General features: G+C 38.5%; 1 protein-coding gene across 1 annotated transcript; it reads left to right on the top strand.

The window, feature by feature from the left end:
- Window positions 1-13765: 13765 nt before the first annotated feature.
- Window positions 13766-26747, top strand: RNF146 (ring finger protein 146). The gene is made up of 3 exons (XM_063310272.1): window positions 13766-13811; window positions 20199-20328; window positions 25039-26747. Exon 3 carries the CDS (start codon window positions 25040-25042, stop codon window positions 26081-26083), a length of 1044 nt encoding a protein of 347 aa, XP_063166342.1. The 5' UTR covers window positions 13766-13811; window positions 20199-20328; window position 25039; the 3' UTR covers window positions 26084-26747.
- The last annotated feature ends 352 nt before the right edge of the window (window positions 26748-27099 follow it).

Below are 27099 nucleotides of genomic sequence, written 5' to 3'. Positions count from 1 at the left end.
ACTGGCCAGGTGTAACTGGGAAGTCAAAAATAAAAAATAAAACATCCCAGAAGAAGGCAGTGGTAAACCACTTCCCTACTCTTGCTGGGAAAGCTACGTGGATGTGTCCCTGAAGTCGCCAGAAGTCAAGCTGGATTCAAAGGAGACTTTAGTTTTTATCTCTAAGGGTCAATTTAGAAGCTTGTATATAATTATCAATATGGTATAAGGTATAGCAATATATTGGACGACCACTAGGAAAATGTCTTTTTCCTCTGTAAAATATTTTTTTCAAACAATTCTTTATGAAGCAAAAAATACCTAAGGTAAAGATACAGTATCCCTAGGTACATCATTACAGTATATACAGTATGTTACATATGGATTAGGAGGAGGAGGAAGAAAGTGTCTTAAGAGAACTGAACGTTTAATACCGCACAGTCTATCAGAACTAAGTTCACTGGATCTTGCCACAGATTTGTATCAGAAATTCTGGGACTGAAGAGTAACAAGGCTCTGAAGCAAATGTACAAAAGAAGTGGAAGCATCAGTAAACACATTGGAAAGACAAGCAATGGCATTAGGTAGCACTCTTATAGCAGAATATTTTCTGTCAAAATCTTGATAATACAGCTGTTCTATGCTTTATATCATTCTTGTAACTAAAATCTTCCAGCGACTGACAAATCGTATTTGCAGGAAGAAAAAAAAAAGCAAAACACTGAGAGAATAAAGAACAGAGACAGGAGATCACACAAATAGGACATTTGCACTGATGACTTTTTCATCCCTCTTGTAATTGAACATTGTCACACAGTCTGCTTTGTAAATGGAGAAAAGTATACGTTTTATCTAATAAACTAAGGCCACTTTACCAAATATACAGGGGACTATCCAATTAACTTCTCCAGCTGATGGAATGGCATCACTAGCACAATGGTGGACAAGATGCTATCAGCAGAGTGGGCAAGAATTCTTTAGGGTTGGACAAAAAATAAATATTTGTACAGTATAGCTGAATTTACATTGTTCACTTTGCTTCTCTCAGACAAGTGCCAATGTTGGGTTTCCTCACTTGCTATGGACACAAACATGCCCTAATAACATTTTTCTGGTCTGTCTTCATAATGTGGCCTTCCTCAGATCCCCAGCCCATTCCTGAGGCAGCCTTGAATCATTCTTAACTGTGCCCATATTAGAGTTTCCCCCTTATCTTGACATAGTTTTTCAGGGGATACAATCTGGCATGCTTCACTGGCTATTTTGTCAGTAATGTAGGAAGGTGACTCATGTCTATTGGTTGACCTTAGGCTGATGCTGGCATTCCTCCTCCCCACTGGTCCACAGGCACAGTCTTCCAGGATTATTCTGCTCTGGACAGCAGGAGAGTCTGGTTCTTTCAAGTTGGGCTCTCCTGCCATCAGGTCTCTGAGCCAATCCCCATTCTGCTTCTTGGAGCAGCCTAAACAGTAGCTAGCCTGTGGTAGTGGTAGGAGGGGGAGGCACTGCATGATGAAGCAGGATAGCTACCTCTATCTGTGCTGCTGCTTATGCTGTAATCCCCTCATGCCTGTCGACTGTCATTCAAGCAGGCTGCTTTTGAACATAGGCTTAGTGTTTCTCTTGAATAACAAACAGCTGATAATCGTTCACCTACTGAATATGAATTTAGCATTCTTCCGGAATAGCACTAATAGCACCTGTGTCCAGCTTCATTTGGATATGGGTTTAACAGACAAGAGCACTAAACTCATGTCTAAAAGTAGCTTATCGCCTGACAGTCACTCTCCTTTTGAATGTACAGAGACAAAATACTTGCTAGTCTGGCCACCTGTCACATTTGCCTCCTTCCCAGTTCTAGCCCACACTGACTTTGCTGGTGACTGTGGTGAGAAGAGGTGGAAATAAAGCAAGGAGACTCCAACAATGCCTGCCTTAATGTGCCTTGTACACTGTGAATAAGTGTCAGCCCTTTGAGGTAGAGGTCAGGAAACAGACACCACAAGAAACACTAGAACTCTATTTAGACTATAATAATAGAATCTTGAAAGCCTGACATGGTTTCTCTTTCCATCCCTCTTATACCCAAGAGAATCAAGGTGGGCCAGTCTTGAGTTTCTCCCTCAGTCCCTCCTATCTTTCTGGGCTAAGCTGACATTTTTGTAATAGGTGCCACATACTTCCTTCAATACTAACTCTCTATTCTTCTACAATAAGGACAGCACCATTTGTTAGCATCATGACTGTGTCAAAATAGGAATTGCTATTAAGGCAGCAGATTTTATGCCAGTACAAAGACAGGTGGATATCACTTTAATTCAACCATGAGAAAAAACCCTAAATGAGCTATGGGCAGAACAATTCCCAGACTAGGGTCATCACAAACCAGGAAAATTAATTTCAGTTTTAGTTTTTCATGTGAAAGGCAGCCATTTATTTATTGTTCATCACAAGCTAACTTAGGGCAGCAGATAAGAAATTGTTTTTGAATATAGCAAATTGATAGTGTTCTGACAACTAAAAGCTGACCAGAACTTCTCTTGATCTGGTCAAACAGATTTTGCAACGTTGTTTAATTCAATGTCAACAGTTCCTTTTTATCTAACCACATTTTCAACTGTATAACAAAGCTTGTATCTGCTTTCATTCTAGACTTCATTTTCATTCATTTCAAGGTACAGTACCTTGCTTCAAAGAAGTACTATATTACTGGCAATAATGGTTCAGTTGATTTGGATATCCACAATCCTTTTTTTTTCCTAATTCATTTTTAGTACACAGGTCAAGTGGCTTTGGGAACTACCTGTTATTTGAGTTTCACACTATTAAATACAATGCAAGTTATCTCCTAGTTAAATTAACTTAGTCTTGAAATTGGAATTCACTGTGATGACCAGGACTTGGCTTTTCCTTATCTTGTCCTTCTAAAATGGAAAGCGTGAATGAGTTTTTATAGGCTGGCTGGACCCCAACAAGTACCCACCACAGCACTGAGTCAAAAATCCATGCCCACCCTTCACTTTCAGTATGTGACTTATGCTTCTCACATGTGTAATGCAGTTAGGAGAAGATGTGGTCGCCTTGGCGTGAAACTAATGATGGTTACGATTAATAATTTCTAAAAAAGAATGCAAAAAGATTTCTTGCAAGTGATGTCAACTAACGCACTGTCATTGCCCATGGCTGCATTTGTTAATTAATAGTAAGATATCACAGGAGACAGAACATTGCTGATTAATGCATGCCTTGGGTGCAGAGAAAAAAAATCATATTATCATAAAGTTAGCATTATCAAAGAGTCTGCATCTCAGAGCAACCCCAGCTGCAATGTCTGTGATTGGAAAATGGGCATAAAAGTATTATTATTATTATTATTATAAACATGTATTAAAATATTAATTTTAATAATCTCAATGTTGCTTTTTCATAGGATTTGGCATTTTCTAGTAACTGACAATCGTTTCTTCCATCTCACTTATGGCAACTGTGCTAATTCACTAAAGTGGAGGCGTGCAATGTACAAGCTTGGAAGCTACTGATTTAAAAAATAATGTGGAATATTTTTATGCCACAGTTCCTTTGTAATTATTTTCCCCACTCAAGGCCACACAGGTAGAACCGTGATGCTATTACTGAGAAGAGGGGGAATACCAGGATTTTTAGTCCATTTTTAATGGCATTTTTAAAAACCTGTATAGGCATGCTAACACTGTCAAAACAATTTTATTTTACTGTGTCACCCTTTAGCTACTAATCTGTGATGGCACAATCTTGGTGTCTTGCAGAGACTGGGGAGAAGAGGGGGTGTTAGAAGTTACATGAAGCCTACAATTTCCCCAACCCAAAGTAAAACTGTGGAAGGATAAAAAAAAAAAAAGAGCATTAATACCTGTTCCTATATATTTAAAGTACCAGCTCCAATTCCACAGCATTGTATGGATGATTCGAAATGGAAATAATTATTTGTATCAACATATGTGTTAACTGTTATGTCTATAAATGTCACATACAGTGCAAGAATTCACACATTAATTTGGGAGACATATAAATCCATCAGTCATAATTCTCAAAATTCTAGGACAATTTCGGGGGGAAAAAAACACAACAAATTTAATTTTCCAAGGAATATTTTATAATTGCCGTAATTTGCCATACTTCCTAGGGAAGTTGGAGGTTGCAGTTCAACAACATGTTGAGGGCCACAACTTGCATGCCCTAATCTAATGATTAAAAGTTAAGCATTACTGTATTTAATGGTGGTTTATATAGCAGAATCAACACATAAGGTCCTTTGCAGAATATCACAAGCAAAAATGTTCTGTTGCCATAACATTTATAATTCCAACAACAGTGGAAAGGAAGACATAAAGGAGAAATGAAAGATATTAAAGGAAAACATCCCCTAGCCAATGACAACCAAAATGATGTGATAAAAAAAGCTAATTCAAATGTTAATTTTTATCTGCTAATTTTGCCATATTGTTTGTATGAACCAATTGCCATAAAAAGGCTTCATGCAGGAAATGTTCAGCTTTCTACATATTTTTACCTAATGGCTCCATATACATGAGAGGTAAGGTCTTACATCATCTTCTGCCTCAAACATCAGCAAATCAACTGGCTGTCTTCATTATTACTTTCCAGTGAAACTAACCATGACAATAATGACTTGCTATTAAAGGCTCTGCAATTTTAGGCCATACATGAGACCTTAAAAGGTTACATGTTATTTATTTTGCTAACTTAGGTCAGCTGCAAACCCAGCTGGAAATCAAACTCTTAAACATGCCTGGCTTCCAAAGACAGCATTCTGTGTCCCATGCCTTTTGGCAAACAACATGCCAAATACAAGGACAGGACTTACTTTGTCTTTATGCCCTAGAAACAGTACTTTAGTGACAAAATCGTATTTCATTGCTATCGTTGAATACGAATCGGTTAGGGATATAAGGACAAAACAACTATGTCCTATTAAAGAACGGGCTAATTGACAGCAATCCATTTCTATCAATGCCAAACATGAATTCTTCATGATAAATCAAGTTGCTGCAGTAAGTGCAGGGGGAAAAATCTAATTAAGGTTTCATGTCCTATTGTGCAACATACTGCATATGCATGGATGCACCCTAATTAGTCCCACTGATTCAGTGTTACAAAGAGACAGAGGACTTGAAAACAACCTCAGAAACAGCCACAGATGTTTTTCATTTTTAATTATAACCCATATAACTGGCAAAACATCATTGTCATGGTTACAAGTCACACTATTACTTTTAAAACCAAGAGCCACTGGAATGTCAAGCAAGTGAGTGGCCTAAGTAGCCTTGGATACTTTTTAATAATAGTCATTACTGGCAATTCGTGAAAATAAAGCTTTGGATGCTTTGTTCCTTGCTGACTTTGCTAACCTACCTTTGACTTCCTTTGCACAAAACTCTCAGGCTTTTATCTCACCAGAGATCTGAAGTGTTATTTAGCACTCCAGAGACTGAAACTGCCATTTCTAATTAGAATTTCAAGATTTATTTTTGTAACCAAAATATTTCATCCAACTTTTTTTTTTTTTAGAAATGCCATAGTTTATTATTTTTTTCCTAAAGAGCGCAAATATTTTTTAACAATTTAGGAGGTTTGTTTTATTTTTAAAATGCACTCTGCTTTTTATATCTCTGCATGTTTTTTTTAAAAAAATAATTAAACAAATTCATGGAAGTTAGCCTCTTAGTGAATTAGTTACAAAACCTGAAGATAACTTTATCAAATGATTTTGAGATTTTTGTAGCAGCCAGTAATAATTTCAGATTTCCATGGGCACTGGAACTCACAAGCCAACCCAACCATCTGCAGTGGTATATGAAATAGAGACACAGACAGAGATGGAAGGTGGAGCCACAAGAAAGCACACAAACTAAAAGTGCAGAGGCCAGGGACAAAGGGAGGTGCTACAGAAAAAAATGGCACAGCACTACAGCATGAAGCATGAACAGTAGTACTGCAGAGGAAGAGCAATCCAAAGAACAGAGTGGAGAAGTAAATTAGAAAGAATCAACTCCAACCAGACAGTTCAGCATAAGATAGGAGATGGAAAGAGCAATACAGGGGAGATTGCAAAGCCGACTGAAGTTTCTGGGTACAGTATAAGTATTTATCACCAACAATAATCTTGAGATTAGAAACTTTAACTTCGTGCTCAGCAAATGGAAAAGCAGCACTAGTGCTGAACAAAGAGCTTGGGAGGCAAGTCCTTTCAGCGAGGTTGGACCCAGCAGTCAAAACTGGAGATGGAGTCCAAGCAGAGATGCATTCCAAAGAAATAAAGAATCAAACTAGACAAAGACTGAATCTGGGATCATACAAGGTGAAGTAAAATCCCTACAAAACCACTGATTTACATTTGTTTATTTGCAGAACCTCTATGGCTGTCTATCTCATAGAATGATTCTAGGTGGCTCACAATGATCAATAAAAATAAAGATAAAAACAAAAATACCCACCCCCTCCAGGTGACATACCAAACAGCCTCCCAGCTCAACCCCCATCCAAGCCCAAGGTTTGGGGGAAGAGCCAGGTCTTTACAGCCTTCCAGGAGACTACAAGGGTAGGGATCCCGTGGATCTCAGATGGGAGGCTGTTCCAAAGGGCTGGAGCGGCCATCAAGAAGGTGCTTCTCTATGGTTCCATCAGGTGACAACATTTAAGGGAGGGTACCTGGAGTGTGCCAACCCTATCTAACCAAGTAGGATTGGCAGATACCAAGGGACGGCAGTCCTGCAAGTAACCTGGCCCTGTGCCATGTAGGTGATAACCAGCACCTTGAATTGCACCCAGAAAGCAACTAGGAGCCAGGGCAACTCACATAGTAGTGGCGTAACTCAAGTAAACCATGGCACACCCAAAACTGTGCATTCCACTGCATTCTGGACCAGATAGTCTTCAAGAGCAGCTCCATATAGAGCATGTTGCAGTAATCCAAACAGGAGGTGACTCAGGCAAAAATGACTGTGAGCAAGGAACCTTTATGGGTCCTCTAGTGCTTTGCAACACTGTAGCAGGTACATTTGTAAAAATGGCTACTGTTTGCTTCCATTTCTGCATAAAATGGTAAAGATGGTGAATGCAGCATTGGAAAACAAAGATTTGCAAAACTGAGTTTTTTTTAAAAAAAAATGGGCAGGGGGATTAAAGAAGGGGCAGATTTGAGGAAGAGTCCTTACCTGAGAATTACATCTCCAAATTTATACAATCTGGGAGCCTTAAGGCCCTGCCTCTTTTTATTTTGAAACACACCTGATACCAACACAAAAAACAAGTCTATGTATGGAACAATATAAATTGTTTTTTGCTAACTTACTATTTTACTGTATTTACTTGCATATAAGCCCATATAAGCCCATCTGCAGATAAGCTGATAACCTTGAATTTTTAACCAAAATACCATGAAAAAATGTGCCACCCACAGATAAACCAACCCACATTTTTCGTGGTATTTTGGTTAAAAATTTGAGGGTCTGCTTATTCACAGATGGGTTTATGCGCAAGCATATATGGGAAATATGGGTACTTTTAAAAAGTATTACTTATATGGGTAAATCCATCCACAGATAAGCCGAACCCTATTTTTTGGGTGCATTTTGGCACCCAAAATTCTTAGCTTTTCCATGAGTACATACGGTATAAAAGACGTATTTTTTTTCTTTCATAACAAAGTACGTTTAAATCAAGGTGTCAGTTTTCCAATATGAAGGAGTGGGCAAACCTTTTTGGTATGGCAGCTAGAGAAGCATGTATGGGAGGCCTATATAGCTAGGGCTGGGAAGTAGGCCAAAACTCAACACAAAGCCTTTGCTAGAGAAAACTCTTCAGCTGATCTTCAGCAGCAGTGCCAGGTACAGATGTGTATTAAATGGAATATAGTTTCTTTTTCCCCATAGCTTGGGACAAACCAGAACATTTGAACTCGGGTGTTCTGACAGGACAAAAGTTGAAATGAGTTTTCGGGCCATAAAAGACAACAGGAAATCAAAACAAGCCCCTTGCTTTGTTGTTTTTCACCACAAGAATAGATAGGTAATAGTGTATGCTGATTATTTCTTGGCACCCAAGCTATGGAAAAACTGCCCAAAGTGGTGGTGGTGGTGGTGATGATGATGAAAACATTAAAAATTAGAATCTGTTGCCAGAAACCTTCTGGATTGTTTCTTTTCAGTTCTTAAAATAAACTGTGAAGCTCAAGTAACCACATTAACATATTTGTCTTACTAATCATAAAAAACCTGTCTTCCCAATTACCACTTCCTGGCCTGAAGACTGGAAGCAGATATTAAATCTTAGTCAAATGCACTTTCTTTGTTTCCAACAGCTTTTGTGTTTTTAAAAAAATGTTTTTAAAAGATCAGCTTGCCAAATTTTCTGTAAGTTGAGGAGCTGACAGTAGTGAGTATGGACCCTAATCTTCCTACTTATTAAATTCAAGCTACTTATCTGCCATACTTTTTTTTTTTTGTGCAAATCTAGCAACTGTAATGCTCTTTGCAGTTCCAAACATTTTGTGAAACAAGGGAGTTGCTGTCCCCACAAAAGGGGTGCTGATGTATAACTGCATGAATAATTCCATGAATTGTTACAACTACTACAGAACAAACTACTATTCAGTCAGGCTCTGCCTACAATATCAATGTTTAAATGCATTCTGAAGGCTCATCAACTACAGCCAATCTTCAACAAATCAATATAATCAAAACAATTATATCAAAGAAATGTAATTATTTTGTTTAAATGCACCTGAAACGCAACATAACAAGGCATAAGCACACAGAGATTCCATACATTAAAGTTTAGCAAACCACTCTCACACCATCTCAGCAGAGTACTAATAATGGTCTTTCCAGCTCACAAATTTAGGATTAGCAGTTGGGCAATCAGTTTCAGAAGTCCTGGTCCTCTTTCTCCAGCAGCAAAGCAGAATCCATAATAGGTCTTTAGCACTCAGCCATGTGCTTAAGTAACTCAGGTTTGCCCTAGAATTCCATAACTTGTCTAAATTAGGAGTGGCAACTGTTCCCTGCTGCTGTACTGACTAGGCTGAATAAGTTGGGGGAAAAAAATAATCCAATCACAAGTTACAAATCATAGCACTTGGAACAGTTGGAATGATGCTGCTTGAAACAGGCAGGCTTTGTTCAGAGATGAACAAAACTGCTTTTTGTTCCAACTGTGCAAGAAAACTCTCTGAACATGAATGTTTTATTTCACATGTAACATGTGAAATAGCCATTTTGAGGTTGATGCATTTTGTCCATGCTATGGTTTCACAGTGTAGACAGAGTGGCCAAGAACCACAGGTTGTCATTATATGCAATCTCATCTTCACGCAGCTTTTCACTGACACACACACACACTGTACATACACACATACATATGCTGCTCATGTACTTTTAACTGTAATTATATCTACATAGATTTTGAGGATGAAATTTTCTCATCACTTGGAAATATATGAAGTCTATTACAAAAAGACAAGTTTCCTCAGCAGAGAACTGAGCCCACAGATAAGAATTGTAATAGCTGCAAGGTTTTTGATATAATATCTCACTTATCTTAGGAATAAATCAACCAACAACAAAAAACTGTAGCAGTACTAATTCTATAGTACAAAATCAGTGATTCATCAGCAGATTACTGGCAGTAAGCTGAAGTCTAAATTTAGACAAATACCATGAACATTTTTCTTTCTTTTCTAATACCATTTGCCCATTAATATTTTGGCTGAAAACACCTGAATCCCAAGCTGAATAAATATGTAAAAGACAAGAATACCTGTGAGCATTTGACATCTGAATTGCAAAAAATATACCTAAAGCAAATGTAAATGGGTAGTTTTGTATGCATGAGTTTGTGAAAAGTTAATGTAGGTAAGACAAAATCATAGTCAGTTGCCAAATTTATTATGAGAAAAGAGATACATGAAGACTAAGGTCATATTCATATAGTATTACTTGTTCAATAGAAAAATTATCTACAGTGTTATTTAATTCTGTGATCCTGATACTGAAAAGAAAAAAAAATCTGGACTTCCAGGGAAGAAATGGCAAACTAAAGATGGAGCCACTAAAAGCGAAGCCAATGACTGTGGTGGAAGGAAGAGCCAGTGAGTAGACCATAGACTGGCTCTTGGTAATTCGTCTCCGGACAAGGAGAGGACTTGAGATCACCCACATGTGCTCCAGACAGTTGCTCCTTGTAAGGAGACTATAAGACAGTGGCTTCTGGTGGGTTCAGAGCTCCAGGAGAGAGGGAAAAGCTATCTTGCTCAACCTACAGTTGGAGCCTTCAAAAGGACACTGGGTTCAGATACTTCCTTTTCTACTCACTTTCAGAAATAGCTTGTTTTCAGTTATTAGGAACCTTTGGATTGACAAGTTTTACAAAACTGGGTGAGTTTCCTTCAATCCTTAGTGAAAGAAGTTTTAAATATTAGTGTAAGGACTTAATTTTTTTTTTCTGGAATAAGCAGCAAAAGGGTGATTAAAACTTTAATTTTAGAAAGTTACAAATGGACTAAGGGTCCAGATAAATTTGAAATAAGATTTTGGAATTAATTATAAAGAATCCTTCCTATGGGAAAATACTTTTGTTTTGAATTCTTTAAAAAAAAACATGATAGGATGGGATTTTGAAGGTTAGATACTAGAGGGAACTAGAAGGACTAAAGATTACAATTAAAGGAGAAGAACGTTCAAATTTGACTTACTAATACAGAATGGAGCAAAATATTTTAAAATTTGACATACTGAAGGATAATTTTGAACAATGGACTCAGAAGTTACTTTTAGCAGTGTCTGCCTCTATAAACAGACTGTGTTTCAAAGATGTTATAGAACAGGAACAAGTTTTATCACACACGATTGAGACTGATCTGAAAGTGGATTTAAAAATGACAGGCTACAAGATTGATATGGAAAGGATGCTACACTGGACATACAAAAGAAACTGGCTGATGTCTTAATAATTAAAAGGGATATACAAATAACAAACCAAGAGAGTGACCTGGATAATCTTCCTATATTGGATTTACAAAAGAGGCTTGTTAAAGCTTTGAAGAATTTTGTGAGAAGGGATGAAGAAAAAAATGAAAAGATATCAAATTTTAGGACATTATTTGAAGGGACTAAAGATTAAGATTATTAAAAGTTAAAAAAAGGAATATAAAGTTGTTTTATTTGATCAAGATTAAAATAGATATGTGAATGGACTTTTGCTGATCAGGACTGAAATGATGAGGTTTTTAAGCACTTGTTTATAGATAAGAAATGGGATATGAAAAGAAGAGATCATTTTTTGTATTTTAAGAGAAGGTGATGAGTTACAAAAATTGTTTATACTTGTGATGAAGGGAGAAGCAATTTCTTTATACATTTCTTTTCTTTTTACTACATTCTTATTTTTTCCTTTCTTTCCTATTTTTTCTATTTTCTTTTTCTTTTCTGCACCATTTTTTCTTTTTTCTGTTTGTATTAGTTTTTTATCATTGTAGTTGTAATTTTTAATAAAATTACTATTAAAAAAAGAAAAGAAAAAATATCACTGGGAGGTTCTCACTAAACCATATGGGGGTAGAGAGTGGTTAGAGACACAAAAACAATTCTACCTTGGCACTCAGTTACAATTCACACCAGACAAAGTTGATTTCTAAATCATGATATTTGCAAAAAACATCAGACTGACCATAGATATGGCAGCAGCCTAATTAAGATACAGCTTGGGCCACACAGATGATTTCCCACAGAAATATATTTAGCTCTCAGATGACTATAAAAAGCAATTTCAGAACCTTCCTTCTTGGATTTGTTCCAGTGACATAGAAGATTCCTCCTACTAATGCCATAATAATCATTTAAATCAGTGCTATTTTTTGTATACTAGATTAACCAAGTAAACTTTTGTGACATATTTTTGGTACATAGATACTGTATTATCATAATTAAAACACTATTTTTAATGCAATCAGCTCCTGAAAATTCATTCTAGAAACACAGTACAGCTTTTCCACTTTGCATTTATTACTGAAGACTACTTTAAAAACTACAGTATATTATCTTTAGGCCACAAAGAGCTGATTTTAAATAATGTATGCTTCTTATCCCATTACAGGTTTTAAATATTCATTTTCTTAACAATGCCGCTCTATTTTTCACCCTTAGTTGATATGACAGATAGAGAATCATTTCAGTTGCCTTGCCTTGGCACTTCAACGATTATCAGCTTGTGCACCAAATCAAAAGCTGTGCTACCAAAAGACAATTATACCTGTAACTATGGCAGCTAAAGTAACTGTGAGACACCAAGGGGAAATGTGACAGAGGGAGGGAGAAGTCAGCAGGTAGGAAAAGGAGGGGCTAGTTTATTTAAGCTCTTACAGCATTTCATTACAGTGTACATTTTTTCTCTTGTCATCTTCTACTGGAATAGATGTGCACAAGATGGGTGGCAGAGAAATTTAAGAAAGCAAGCAAGCAAGAGAAAGTTAGTTGCAAAATCAAACCAGGAATCCGAATTATCAGAACTCTGTTCCAACAGAAAGTCTCCTCACTTCTTAGCAGATGGAGGTGTTAATAAGCCCACACTTTCTTCCAGGATACTGTTAGGTTCCCTAAAGCCAGACCCAAACTCGGATGAAGCTCCTCAGTAACTTGACACAGCAAGTCTACAGCAAGAAGACTTTATGGTAACACTGGGAATGAAGCCTTTGCCTACAGCTACAGCTCCTACAGTTGCAGCTGAGGCCAAATCCCAACCTCAGATCTTCTTTTGTTCAGATCTGGTGCCCTCCCTATCTTCCACAGACTGTCAGGTAACCAGCTTACATTTATTAACCTCAGATCTAACTGGCAGTTGTTTGTTTACATTTTCTTCATTCCCACCCTGTGAAACTTAGGTCCTACTATAACCCTCTTACTGTGCAACCTGCCAAAGAGTCAAGGATGGTATACTACTTCTTTGGTTTCGTACTGTATGTGGGTCTTTTATTCCTCAGTGACCTCGTTCTGCGTTTATTCTGCCAAGATTCACCATCTGAGAAACTGTCCCTGAATAAAGCATTTCAGAGCTGACCTTGTTTTACGTTGTTGAGGCTACATTACTAGCACGAACTCAATTTGGTTCTTACGACTGTGATACATTTGGGAGCTCCAGCAGCCATAAAATATGCACGTGCTTTCGCAGACTCTAAACACAGAAATGCCTCCCATTGTAGGGAAGCATAATTGAAGCTGACACAAATATCGCAAAACTTAGTATTCAAGTAAATAAACTTAAAAATAAGATCTGGGAAATAATGCCGGCACACACTGCGTTACAAGGGCCTTGTTCGTTTGCTTTCAACACCTCACGGACAACTTGCAATTTATGCACCCTTCCTGCGAGGCCGGCCCTGTCCAACTCCCGGAACCTTCTAACGATGCCTGCAGGGACGGTGACATGTTGACGTTAAAAGTTCTTGCATCTCCCATGCTGCAAGGTTTTCGGCTCCCCTCCCACAACCTGCCGCATCGCATAAACACTCCCCGCAAGCACGGGGGGTTGCTTTCCCCGGGGGGGGGGAGCTCGCGGCGAGAGCCCTCCTCCTCCCTCATTCCAGTGGCGCTCCGAGCCGGCTCCTCCCCGCTCCGCCTCCACGCCTTTCCCCTCCTACCTTGCGTCCTGACGTCAGCCGAGCTCGAGCGTTTGCTCGCGGCCTCACGCAACGGGTGTGGGGGCAGGGCGGCGCGGTGCAGCCTGATCACCGAGCAGCGGCGGGTTCGGCGGTAGCAGCTGGAGTCCTGGCAGGGGGGCAGGTGAGTGCGGGGACGGGATAGCGAGGGCCGCCGCGGCGTTCCTGGCGGCGAAGGTTCCCGTGTGGGGATGGGTACTCCTCGTCCGCCCCCACGGGGTGAATTCAGGCGAGGGCGGCCGCCGCTGTGGGGCAGCCGAGGCCTCCTTCGCGGAGAGCCGCTTCTCCCTCCGCCCCTTCCCCGGTCCTTCCGGGCAGCGGCAGACCCGAACAAAGGCCCGCGTCGTCGTCCGCTCCGCGCCCTGGTCGAGAAGCGGGCCCGCGCAGTCTGTCCCACCGCCCGCCTCTGGGATGGACTGCGTGGGGTCGCTGGTTGGGGTCCAGCCTGCCCTGCGCTGCTACACCCATCCTGCCCCTCCCCTCCCCTCCCCTCCCCTCCCCTCCCCCCCTGGCCCCGCCAGCGAACCTGGACGGAAGCGGGGGCTCTTCCTCCGGTTCCAGCGCTCTTCTCCGGACAGGAGTTGTTTCTCTCCTGCGCCTGTTTTAATTCTTGTCTTTGCAGGGGCGAACCTGAAACAATTGCAACTCTCCTCTCTCGGTGTATGGGAGGGGGGAGTTGGATTTGGTGGGGAAACCAATTTTTTTTTTTTGAACGTTTTAATAGCTATATATAATGAAAAGCGAGATTGACAACTTTACTGGATGATTGACTGTGGGCAGTTTCGTCGGAGAAGACTCCTCTCCGGCGCTTCGCTTATCGTTGGTCCATTAAAGAGAGGTGTGAGGTTGTTCACCTGAATAGTGTGTAGAAAATATTAAAGTCCTGGCGCTCCTCTTATCCCTCGCACCACCTTGGTGAGGAACAAGATAGAACAAAGAACTGCATTCCCCACTGAGAACATTTGATATTCCACTTTTATCATTATGAGGGTAGCATGATCCATTTATAAAATAGTTTTATTGCATTGCTACAGTTACATTTTTCTCATAATGCTAGAAATAATGTACAATATGAAATAATTTCAGTCTTCTAAATATTACATATGTATGTATTTGGAAACATCCCCAGGTTAAGAGAGACTGAGGTGCATCTGTTGCTATTTGTGTGAAATAAGTTGTTAGAGCTACAATTTAAAAAAAAGTTTCAGACTTAAGCAGTAAATTGGGTAAAAGTAACAAAATTATTTACTCAACAATGTAATATAAATGTGTATTTCTCTACTACAACTGCATTTTCCCCCTAAGTGTCTACAAGTTAAGTGAAAGCATCATAGAGAAGGATGACTTGAAATTGTTGAAAATGTATGTAATGTGAAGAATTTCTCCCCTTTGCCCCCCCCCCCGCAACAGAATAATATTTGACTTTACATATACATTCACTGAAGAAATCAGGCTACTCCATCACATGTGGTATCCTCCATATGTTTGTGAAATTAACTCCCAGAATTCCCAACTAGTGTGTACTGAAATAGAACTTTGTTGAAATTTTAGTTCATTAACTATGAAGGCTGGGGAAGGCTGCTATAACTTTTTAAACATGCATGGGTACAATGGAGATGTAGACGGGGTACACACAGTACTGGTGTCTTAAGTTTAGGTATGTTGTGTGTAGCCATTGTGGTTTATTCAGTAATAAAGATCAATATAAGAAAAACACTTACATCACTTTGCAAACCCAACCATGCTTCCCTTGGTAATGAAAGTAAGTGCTTAAGTGTTAAACGAATTAAATGCTAAACAGGGAAAAGGTTATCCTGTGGTCTGGAAGCTATAAAAAGTAATTTATTATAGCCTGTAAGTACTGGCTAAAGACAAAAGATAAATGCAAGTGCCTGGATCCATAATCATAGATTTCACCCATAGAACTGAAAAAGCCCCTACTGTTAGAGGTTTGTCTGTCTGGTAGGAAGGAAATGGTCTTCATCTGTGTTGTTCCTCAGCTATTGCACTCCATTGGGAGTTGCATTTGGTCCTCATCTTCTGTTTAGGAGGTCTGTAAAGATGCATCTCTTTCACCATATTCTAGATTTGAACAATTTTAACATTTGTGTTACTGTTAATCTTTAATTTATATTTTTATATTTTTATAAAATTGTTATATAAAGGTAAATATTGTTAGACACTTGAATGCTTGCCAGAACAAAAATGCAGATTATAATCAGTCAGATAATTAAAAATAGAAAGCATTTGCCTGCCTACTGCGGACCTTTAGCTGTAGAAAATATGGTTCATTTCTTTTTGTGTTCCCTTTTTCTAGTTTATGCAGTACAGATCTGCTAATGGAAGTTCCATTTTATTACTGGATTAAAAAGTGCCAATTGGTTCCAGTCATTGATGTTCACATCCTAAATACATATTGTTACAGTATCATGAAAATAGAACTACAGATATTTCCCACCTTTAGTTTAATATTACCAACTTTTGTAACTTGGCTGTTGGGTTCATATTTATTCACTTGTCTTTTAAAAAAAAAACATAGGATAATACTGAGTTTATGCAACTGCTTAAAGCTAAAGGAAAAATAATAACTTTGCCTGAATTTATATTCATGAGATACAGGAGTAGAAAGTAAACTTCACAGACTAACTTAAATTTGATTGTTCAGAACTCTGAAAAGTGGCCAGTAAGTACCTCTGTTGTTATTGTTCTCTATCAGCGTGAATCTTGGTATTTTCCCACATTGCTTTAATAGGCTGAAATGAAAGATGAAAATTGGTTTGTGATCTAGGTTTTGATAAGTAAATACAGAAGATTGCTTCTGTAATGAATCTGAAAGACTATTGGGAATGGATGGTAAATAGAACTTGCATTTAAAGAGTAATAGATGTTACCCAACAATGGAAACATAATTTCAAAACCATATAGTATATGCATTATGTCATTCTTGTGTATCAGTTTTCAAATTTGTCACAAAAGTAAGTTGGTTTTCATTACAGTAGTTCATAACAGATAGATTAATTTTATTATGGTCATAGACCTAATTGTTTTGTATCTCTAACACCCTGTCTATAAATATGGCAATACCAAACATACCTACAAGTTCGGGGGTTACTGAAATACAAGTGTATAATAAAAAAAATCTGTAAGTAATTGATAAAAGATAAACTAGAACCATTTATTAGTACATGTTACAACATTAAAATATCCCTGTACAGTAGTGGGAGGGAGGGAGGGGAGCTACTGGGTATGTTGTTCCAAGAGGAAAATGACCACCCCTTGATCAGTGGCGTTGATAGCCATCACCTGGTTTCCAGCCTTCCCTTTTAGGGGAAGTTTGTTGCAACAGTGGATCAACTATAGAGCACCCTAGATGAAGCACATTATCTGGACTCTTCAGGCAAGGTTCAGGCCTGAGCGTGTGAACACTTTGTCCAAACCTATGGGCCTGACCTGTCACATCATCTAGGGAGAAACTGCTGCTAGTGCCCCACTATCAAGAGCTGAAGCCAGAAAGCACTGCGTGTCGATGTCCATGCCAGTCCTCTTGAACAGTCTTTCTGTGGAATGCATTCAGGAAGATGTTAAACACAGAGCTGTTTCGGAGAGTATATGAAGTTGCAGGGAGAGGCAATTCATCAGTTTGGGTTGAAGTACTATTAGGATGCTGATGATATCCAGTTTTACATTGCCATCCCAATCAAGTGCCTAGAGGCTAAAGGGCCTGGATGGTTTAAAAAAAAGTTCAGATTAAATCCCCACAAGATGGAGAGGCTGTTTCTTGGTGATTGATCTGGATGGCAACAGTTTCCGCCTAAAGGAGCAGGTCTGTTATTTGGGAATTCTCTTGGATTCATGGTTCCCGAGAGATTATGGGAACCATGAATGCTAAACATTCTCTGCTAATTGCGATGGTTATGGTTACATTGGATATTAGCTTCTTTCACTTTTTAGTAGCTTAGTAGCAGTGGCACGGGTAGTTATGTGTGTATCTTGTTATGCCCATGTAACATGTTAGGCCATGAGCTGCCCTGGCTTCCAGTAGGCTTTTGGGTGTGATTCAAGGTGCTGCTTATTACTTTAATGCCCTAGTTAAGCAAGTTTACTTCACTGCTGTTTCTCTTTTTTATGCCTTTTTCATCTTAGTCATCCAAAAATAGAAAAAAATTAGATTGTACAAATTCATAACTTCTATCATAAAATTATTAGGGTAGTAATCTTAAAAGTCCAGGTTCTTAGATGTTGAAGGTTTGAATGTATAAATACGTTTTTAACCTCTTAAAACAAGAAAATTCCATAAAGCTGGGCCCACCACAAAAAATGCCTTTTCTCTGATCATTGCCTTCTCCTTCCAGGTTGACACCTGCAGTAAACTTTTAGAGTGTTATCAAACCTCTTCATTCACAGTACGTGGGGAAACTGTCCCTTAAGAGTGGGATTGCTCAAGCTTGAAGAGCTGAGTTAATAATAAAACTAAATTAATCCTGTGTGCAACATCAGGCCCATTGGGCTGGCTGTGGTTTGTGTGGGATAATTCCAGTTTTGAGTTCTTTCATATCCCTTTGTAGAAATACCAAAGACTTGTTCAAGTGGAGATGAGAAAAAATGGTTGTCTCATTAATACTAAGACATAATGTGACTTGTTTTCACTTGACTTCATTTTTTTTTTAGTGTAGCAAACTGCTGCTTAAAACCATGGCTTATTGCTTTACTGATACTTGTGGGTTAGGATAGTGTGAGAATTGAGGAGCATTATTTGTTTGTGGCTTCATAACTTTTATTTCACTGACTTCTGTGCCTTACCCAGACACCTAAGAATCCAGAGAATTGCATGACAGCAGTTTTAAAAAGGAGGGAAAACAACCTAGGAATTGGCTAAACAAGCCATTATTGATTTGCTCAACTTGAGGACTATGATTTGTGTTCAGCTTGAAAAATAGACTTGTGCATTTCTGATGCTGAATCTCCAGCAATGAGATTCTAGAAAGAGAGCAATGTGAGACAGGAAAACAAGACAGGAACTGAGAGATTTAGCTACACTGAACAAGGCATCACTGAGAAAGTACTACAAGTTAAAAGTATTTGAAAGAGCTGTTTGTGGTGAAAAGAATACAGAATGGGATGAAAAAAGAGAGTAAGGTAAATTATAGGGTACATAAAGAACATAAAGTTGCATTTTTAAAAATCTGTTAACAGTAGGTCCTCTTTAATTATATAAAAATGATGCTGGATGATTTGAGCTAGGTGTTTCTATTCTCAAAAAATGATTAAAGAAAAATTATATAACATTTACTTGCTTGGTAGTAGTTATTTAAAATGCATACACATGCTTGTTAAGTAGTTCCATGTAGCGCACAAGAGATTTTAGTATGGACGGCATTGCTCAAAGCTCTTTTTAATTATGTACATTACAATTAACCTTTCTGCAAGACCCATCAGTTTTCTAACTTTATTTAGCTTCATGCATATGAGATAAGCCTAATTTATACAGTAAAAATTCACTTAACAAATCTGGCAAGGCAATTGAAAAGCTTCATCCTTAATTTAAAAAAAAAAATCTTTCAGTGTAACCTCTCTTGTTGCAAGTGAAATGTACTGTTTTTAGTTAGCTGTCCAGACACACAACATTATTAAAAATAGGAACGACAAAAGACTGATAAGCGCAAAATGTTTCGATTGTTAGTGTAGGTTGCAATTTTTTCCAAAAGAATATATTGAAGATAAAGCAGATGAAAGGTGAGTAGTGATCAAATTAAATAGTAGGGCATGAATATTGTATGTTTCTGTTCTCAAACATGCAGGCACTGAGGTATCCTGCTCTACTAATGCAATAAAATATTACAGAAATAGTATGTATGCTTGTTTATTTATTGTACTTATTTCCCTGCAGTCTAGTGGCTTTTGCTGATTTACATGTTGTCCTTTCATAGACAATAGCCTTTTCAAGAACTTACCTTATTTTCTAAGCTTTTATTAATTGTTTCAAATACATTTCATTTTAAAACGCTACAGAGAGTGTTTATTTTAATTGCCAATATTAAATGATTGCACATTTGTCCTTAATTAGTTGAAAAGTTTTACTTTGAAGCAAGAATCACAGCACATAGACCACCTCAAATCATGCCACTGAGTTCCCAAAGAAAGAATTTCCAGTTGGAAAATTATTGGCTTAAAAAAAGGCCATTTGCCTCTTCTGCTCCACTGTCAGCAACCATATCTGACTATGGCAGAAGAAGAGGTGAGCCAGTAAGGCCCTGTCCATGTTCCATAAAACCTGATTGAGCTTCTGCTAAGAACTGTCAAGTGCAGTGGATACTCAACCTAAACATAATGAAAAAATATTGAAATTGCTGATACTTTATTTTTTTTCTTACCCATTTTTTTTTCTAACTTTTTTTGTTATAACCCATAAAATATAAACTGTGAACATATGTATAGAAAGACGAATAAACATACTTAGAAATAATTGGTTACTTTGTGTTTAATGATACGTTATTTTGCTATTCTTTTGCAGTAGAACTGTGGCAGCATGCAAGAATAAACTTATCAGTGGAAAACAGAGCATTCTGTTTTGATTGATGCATTTAAAGATGACCTATTAATTTTGCAGTATGTTCCAAGAATAGCAATAATAGTAAGAAAAGGTAAGATTATCAATATGTATTACTTACATTTTATTTCGAACATTTTTCCTGTAAATATTTTCAGAACAGTTTTCAAAAATCAGTCATTAAACGTTTTCTGTCTTTTAGATTGCAGTTTAAAAAAACCCACACAAGATACAAGGAAACATGATGTGGGGGGAGGGAAAATGCAGTAATAGTTCAGTTTTCTGAATGGATGAAAAATGTTTTGTGTGTGAATGTCAAAGCACCTGGCAACTCTCAGCCTGTCTTGGTTGATCATGAAAAACTAATTAGTACTGGCCCACCTGGATGGGAGGCACCAGGAGAATCCAAGATGTAGCAAGATTGGGAAATTGAAAAATATCTCTCAAAGGACATAATGGCAAACCACACAAAAAGCTTTAACAAGTTGAATTGCTTTGCACAGCTCTAATCTTTACGATATACTACACACACACACACACACACACACACAGCCCTGTTTGAACTCAGGATTGCACTGCATCTATTATCATCCCGAGCTGTGATATTTTTTGGTTCAGTTTTTTTCACCTGAAAAGTGTTGTGACTTGAGGACTCATATGTGATGTTTTTATGATACTGTGAGCTAGTGGCTAATTATATTGCTCCTCCCGTTAGAGCTATAGAGCCCAGCACAGGAACACACCAGCCAAAATTAGCATTTTTCAGAGAATCAGAGGTTTTCACAGGCAAAGGATCATTGTTAAGCTACACTTATGCAAGCTTTAACCAGTCTTGGAACTAGGGTCCAGATGCTAAACAGTCCTTGAACTAGAAGCAAGGAGCAAGTTGAGAAAATCTGGCTGTTGACATCCATTTATATTAGAACTTCAAGCTCACTATAGGGGTTTTCCAGAAAAAAAAAGCCTGCCAATGGAAAAGCATGTTTTGATATAAAAGCATGTTTTGATAAATATTATTGATAAATAAAATAAATATTTGGAGATTAAATAGCCCTAATATTTGCCTTAGTTACAGCAGTAGTTATTTTAAAGTATGTTGTCGAAGATGGCTGCTTGCCATCTCTACTATGGACAATATTCTGTTGTCCTCTAATGTGAACGAAAAGTAGAATTACAGCTTTTTTCTATATAGCTTTGCTATAAAGAAAACTTTGGAAAGCTCAGCACAAAAACAAAAAAGATACATCCCATTTTTCAAGCACCAAGCAAGAAAGATGTTCGAACCAGCTGTTCTCCCAGTTGACAGCTAAACAGTCTGAACAGCTTGCTTATTCACCTTATACAACATTTATTTCGCCATCTTTTTTTGAATACGCTGTCATTCAATATATAATCACATGGGTAGTTTGCAAAATAAATACGTGCAAAATGTTAAAAGACAGTAAACTTGATTTTGATCTTCGAAAACTACAAAAATAAATCCCTGTGACCTGAAAGGACCTTCAGGGTGTCTGACAAGCCTTCCTGAGGAAACATGACAATAAATAGGGCATGCCAAGCAAGGGTATGGAGCTTTTGCCCAATTTGCCATCTAAGAGAAGTTGTACCTAAGAAAAGGACCTATGAAAATTTTTATTGCATTCATAAGTGGATATGGAATGACATATGTTTTCATGTTCTGGGTATATAGTTGTGTAGGTCTCTAAAGATCAGTGCTGTAAATGGCACTTAAATGAACTGTTAGGCAATAGAAACATTATAGAAGAGGCAAGGATGTTTCCAACGATCAGTCCTTGTTTCTGCTGTATTTTGTATTAATTGCAACTTCTAAGCAGTTTTTAAATAAAGCCCCAAGTGCATAGTATCTATAATAGTCTAACCTAAATATTACCAGCATGTGGGTTTCTGGGACTACCTTATATCTGTTCAGGAGTTGCAGCATATAATCTGGTCCTTTATCAATAAGATTGGATGTACAAGACCTACAAATTGCATACCTCTCACTTTATGCAGAAAAATACAGCCTCAATCAAGAACAGATTGAATGCTACCTATCTATGTGAACTATCCACTAACAACATTTATCTAGTCCATCCTTTATCACAAGGATAAATCTAAAATATAAAATTTCTTCTTCATCTGAATCAAAAATTCCTGATGACTTCACCTCCAGTTTCCATGTACCTGCTAAAAATAATGTGGAAGGTGATGAAATCCTTTTCAACCCATAGTGTAACTCCCAAGAGCTGACTAGGCCTATTATTAGGCATACAAATACCAAAACCACTTAAGAAATATAAATTGTCTCCACTTAAGTCATATACACTGAGAGGTACTAAGAAGTCCCAAAATATCAGTCTAACTAGAATAAGGAAAAATAGGGCCAACCAGTTCTTAACTCAAAACTGGATAGATAATCGTAGCATCTAAAAGAGTCCAGGGCTGCACAGGAATCATGCATTATCTATTTTTACACCAGTATATACATCTAGTAATGTTCAGGTTAAGGTTCTTGCTATTACAGTATTATTATACAACAGTTTGAGATCCCAAATTGAATTTGTTCTGCTTGTAAAAAAAAATTGAAATGTTACTGATATTCTTTCTTGTTATGATTGAGCTCTTTAGCCCCTTGCTGCTAGAGAAAACATCTCGCTTTTTAGGTTCTGTTGTGCCAAATCTAGTTTAATATCAGCTGCTTATCTGGTATTAAAGAGTAGTATTTCCATTATGTCTTTCAAAGAGCTCTGCATGCCATACTTTGTTGTCTCATTTTATTCTATGAGCAACTAATGGCCTCTCTCAAGTTGCTACTACAGCACAGCTAATGAGAGTCTCTTTTCCCTCAGGTTTATTAACAGTTAAAGACTTTAGAACAGAAATGGACAACTTATGGCCCGTGGGTTGCATGTGGCCCCTCTGAGCAATTCCACCCCTAAATTTGGCAGCAAAATGGCCAATTTGGGGCAGTGCAATTTTTTATTTGGAAACATTAAGAATGGGAATGGGAATAAGGGGCTTCTGCAAAGAAACTAATTGTCTTAAAAAGTGTGGAAAGGATCCCAAATCATGCCAAAAATACCAAAAATCAGTGGCGTGGTTTTTTAGATTTTGTTTGCTTGTTTTCTTTGTGGGGGGAGTTTCAAAGGTAGCAGTTGGAAGCTGTTTGCTTCTTCAAGGTCTCCTGCTCTTATTGCCACCCTCACCTCCTCCCCACTCTGAAAAAGCAAGTAAAAGGATGTCAGAGCCATTCTTTCCTATGTCATTGTCACTGCCTCATGTGTCCCACTGGAAGGTCAGGTAGCCATGTTGCAGCCTCTGAAATACTGCTCATTTCTGCTTTAAAACCCTCATTAGCCCTTGCTTTCTGAGTTTAAGTGGACTTCTATTTACAGGAGAAGATTCAGGTAAATATTGTTCTTCTGCCTGCTTTTCTTTTTACATTCACTTTTCACTGAAAACAGAAACTGAAGACTCCATAGGAGAGTGTTATTTCCTTTTAGCAGTTTGCTTCCAACCTTCTGTGGTGAACACTATTTCTCCCCCTCATACTAAAATTAGGCCCTAAATTATAAATGAATGATAGTATCTCACTGAAGGAACTCTGCATCTTGTAGCTGAGCAATCTTTGCTGTCACAGAAAGAGACACATGCAGGTGTTACTATGACTGATTTTGATTTTGAGTAATTGGTGAACATGCAAGGAAGCAATAGGGCAATGATAAATGGAACTGGGGAATAATAACAATTAAATGTACTTGATTAAAATGGTTGAGCGATAGGAGAGAGGAGTAAGCCAGTGTTAAGTAAGTAACTTCGTTTTAATTTTTCTGTTTATCTAAACAAATTTATATGGTCCCACCCATATTTTGGAGCACTGCCCACTGTATACAGGTAGTCCTTGAGTTATGACGGCAACTGGGGCTGGAATTTCCATCGCTCAGCAGTGTGGTTGTAAAGCACGATGTCATGCAACTGCATTGCTTAGCGACAGCAATCCCTGCAGTCCCTGTTGCTGCTGTTAAGCAAGGATCACGGGTCGTTAAGTGATCACCTCCTTGCAACTTCCTCCCAGCTTCCAACAGCCAAAGTAAGCAGGGAAGCTGGCAGGAAGTTGCAAGTCCCAGGCAGCTTGAAAGCAGGCCAGCAGGCAGGTAACTGGCTGCTGCTGGGTAGGAGAGGGAGTGAGGGGGTGCCTGGGTGGTCAGGGAGGCACGGTGCAAGCGCAGCAGGGCTTGGGATGGCTGCTGCTGGGTGGGGAAAGGTGTGCAAGTGGCCGGGGAAAGGTGTGCAAGTGGCCAGGGAAGGTGCGTGGGTGGGAAGGCATGACACAAGCACTGCATGGCTCAGGGAGGGTGTGTGGGTGGAGGAGGCTTACCTGAGCAACTTGCAACCTTCCCTACTGGCTTCCCTATTGACTTAGCTTGTGGGAAGCTGGCAAGGAAGGTCACAAATCAATCACATGACCATGGAATGCAGCAACCATCATAAGTGTGAGCTGGTTGCCAAGTGCCTAGATCATAGTAACGTGACCACGGATGCTCGGACTACTGGAACTTCTAGGACTGATCGTAACCACCACTTGTTCAGCGCCATCGTAACTTAGAGCGGTCGCTGAACGAGTGGTTCTTAACCGAGTAACAGCTTTCTCCTTGCCAGTAGATACATCACAGTCTAGTAAGTTCTGCTTCTCATCTTAAATATATACAGTTTTCAATCATTTTAAACAATTCAGATATTCTAAAGCAGGATAGATAAGTAATGCTATATCTCATCAAATTAAGGTATTTTTGATTCTCTGTAGGATGGCTGGTTGTGGTGAACTTGATCACTCAATCAATATGCTTCCAACGAACAAGAAGACAAATGAATCATGTTCAAATGCAACACCATCTCTTATGGTTCCTGAATGTGCTATCTGCTTGCAAACATGTGTCCATCCCGTGAGTCTGCCCTGTAAACATGTCTTCTGCTATCTGTGTGTAAAAGGAGCTTCCTGGTTGGGAAAGCGGTGTGCGCTGTGTCGGCAGGAAATTCCAGAGGACTTTCTTGATAAGCCAACTTTGCTGTCACCTGAGGAACTCAAAGCAGCCAGTAGAGGCAATGGGGAATATGCTTGGTACTATGAAGGCAGAAATGGCTGGTGGCAATATGATGAACGTACCAGTAGGGAGTTGGAAGATGCATTTACTAAAGGTAAAAAGAGCACTGAAATGTTAATTGCTGGTTTCTTATATGTGGCAGATCTTGAGAACATGGTTCAGTATAGGAGAAATGAGCATGGACGTCGCAGGAAAATAAAACGGGACATAATAGATATTCCAAAGAAGGGAGTGGCTGGGCTTAGGTTGGACTGTGACTCTAATGCTATCAATCTAGCAAGAGAGAGCTCTGCAGATGGTGCAGACAGTATACCACCGCTAGGTGCTGCTGCTGTGCAGCCTCTAGCAACTGTTAGACCCCTTCCTACACTAGATGGTCAGCTGATAAGTCCTGCAACGCCATCACCTGATGAAAATACCCTAGAGAACTCTTTTGCCAGCTTGCAAATAAATGGAGACAGTTTGGTTGAAAGGAGCCATAGGGGTGAGGGAGAGGAGGACCATGAATCACCATCTTCTGGTAGGGTGCAAGTTATTGACACCTCCATAGAGGAAACAGAATCGGATGCTAGCAGTGATAGTGAGGATTTGTCTGCCCAATTTCAGCTGCCTGTACCCTCTGCTCAGCAGAGACATCTGAATGGAAATCAGCCAGCCTTGGATAGACCAGTGGCAGGCAATGGGATGGGAAATACCACTGTGAGATCTAGAAGGCCTGATGGACAGTGCACAATAACAGAAGTCTAAATCTAGAGCCATGGTTTTAAAACTCAGTCTTGTACCTGTACATTTTGTCCGTATTGGCATTGCGCTCCAGCGTAGCAGTCTATTTTAAAGTGTTTCAGCATGAGAAGAAGGGGAAGAAAAAAACTGATCATCTAACATTAAAAGCTGTTAATATGTCTGGAACACTGAACATTTAAAAATCTGGGCATGTGTTAATGGTTTGGAAGCTGTTTAGCAACACTCAGTTTTGTAAAATGTCTCCCTTTATTTTGTAGTATAAGCCCCTCTCCATATTAAAACCCATCCTCCTTTTTTGACAAATGTATATTCACTGTACAACTTGGAACTGTTATTATTTGTTGCATTAAGTATCTTTACTATCTGCATGGATTGATGTATGGAAGGAATATTAAAAACTGGAAATGACCAAGAGCTTGGATATGTGCAAGATGCTTAATTTTAACATAAAATAGTTGTGACTCCTGAAATTCAGATGTTTTACTAAAGCTGAGATGAATTATCCTGAATGAAATGTAAAATAATTTCTGTTGCAGAGTTTTACTTGTAAAAAAGTCGTGGTGTCTTCATTGTCTCTCTGTCTAGTCCCTGTAGCTTGTTTGCGTCTTTCTTGTGTCTTGTTTTTGTTACAAAATTTATAATTTAATAAACTACATTTTATCAACAATCTTAATTGAAACCATGTCACACTGAAGGCACATCTTGAAAGTGGTATATGCACTGCCTTTGGCTAACAAAAAGAACTAAGTACAATGCAGAATAAAAAACCCTGCATTTTGCTTCCAAGATGACTAGAACAAATACTGAGCAGAAAAATAAAGATGCTTGCACATTAAGCTCCTATGGAAAGATGCTTAAAATATTTGAAACAAGATAATGATAGAAAAGGCACAGTAACATTTATTTGCTGCTTCTAGTTTCTATACAAGAGGATGGTAGAAACCAGAAAATCATTTTAACGTTGAAATTATCAGAATTTGGCTTTCAGTCATGTTGTTTAAATTATGTTTTGTCAGGAA

This window comes from Candoia aspera, chromosome 1, assembly GCF_035149785.1.
Source record: "Candoia aspera isolate rCanAsp1 chromosome 1, rCanAsp1.hap2, whole genome shotgun sequence".
Taxonomy (NCBI): Eukaryota; Metazoa; Chordata; class Lepidosauria; order Squamata; family Boidae; genus Candoia; species Candoia aspera.
This window is presented reverse-complemented; position numbering and strand designations above follow the sequence as displayed.

What these genes read in the sequence shown, in the direction of transcription:
- RNF146 (XM_063310272.1), top strand. Translation starts at nt 25,040, where the DNA reads ATGGCTGGTTGTGGTGAACTTGATCACTCAATCAATATGCTTCCAACG.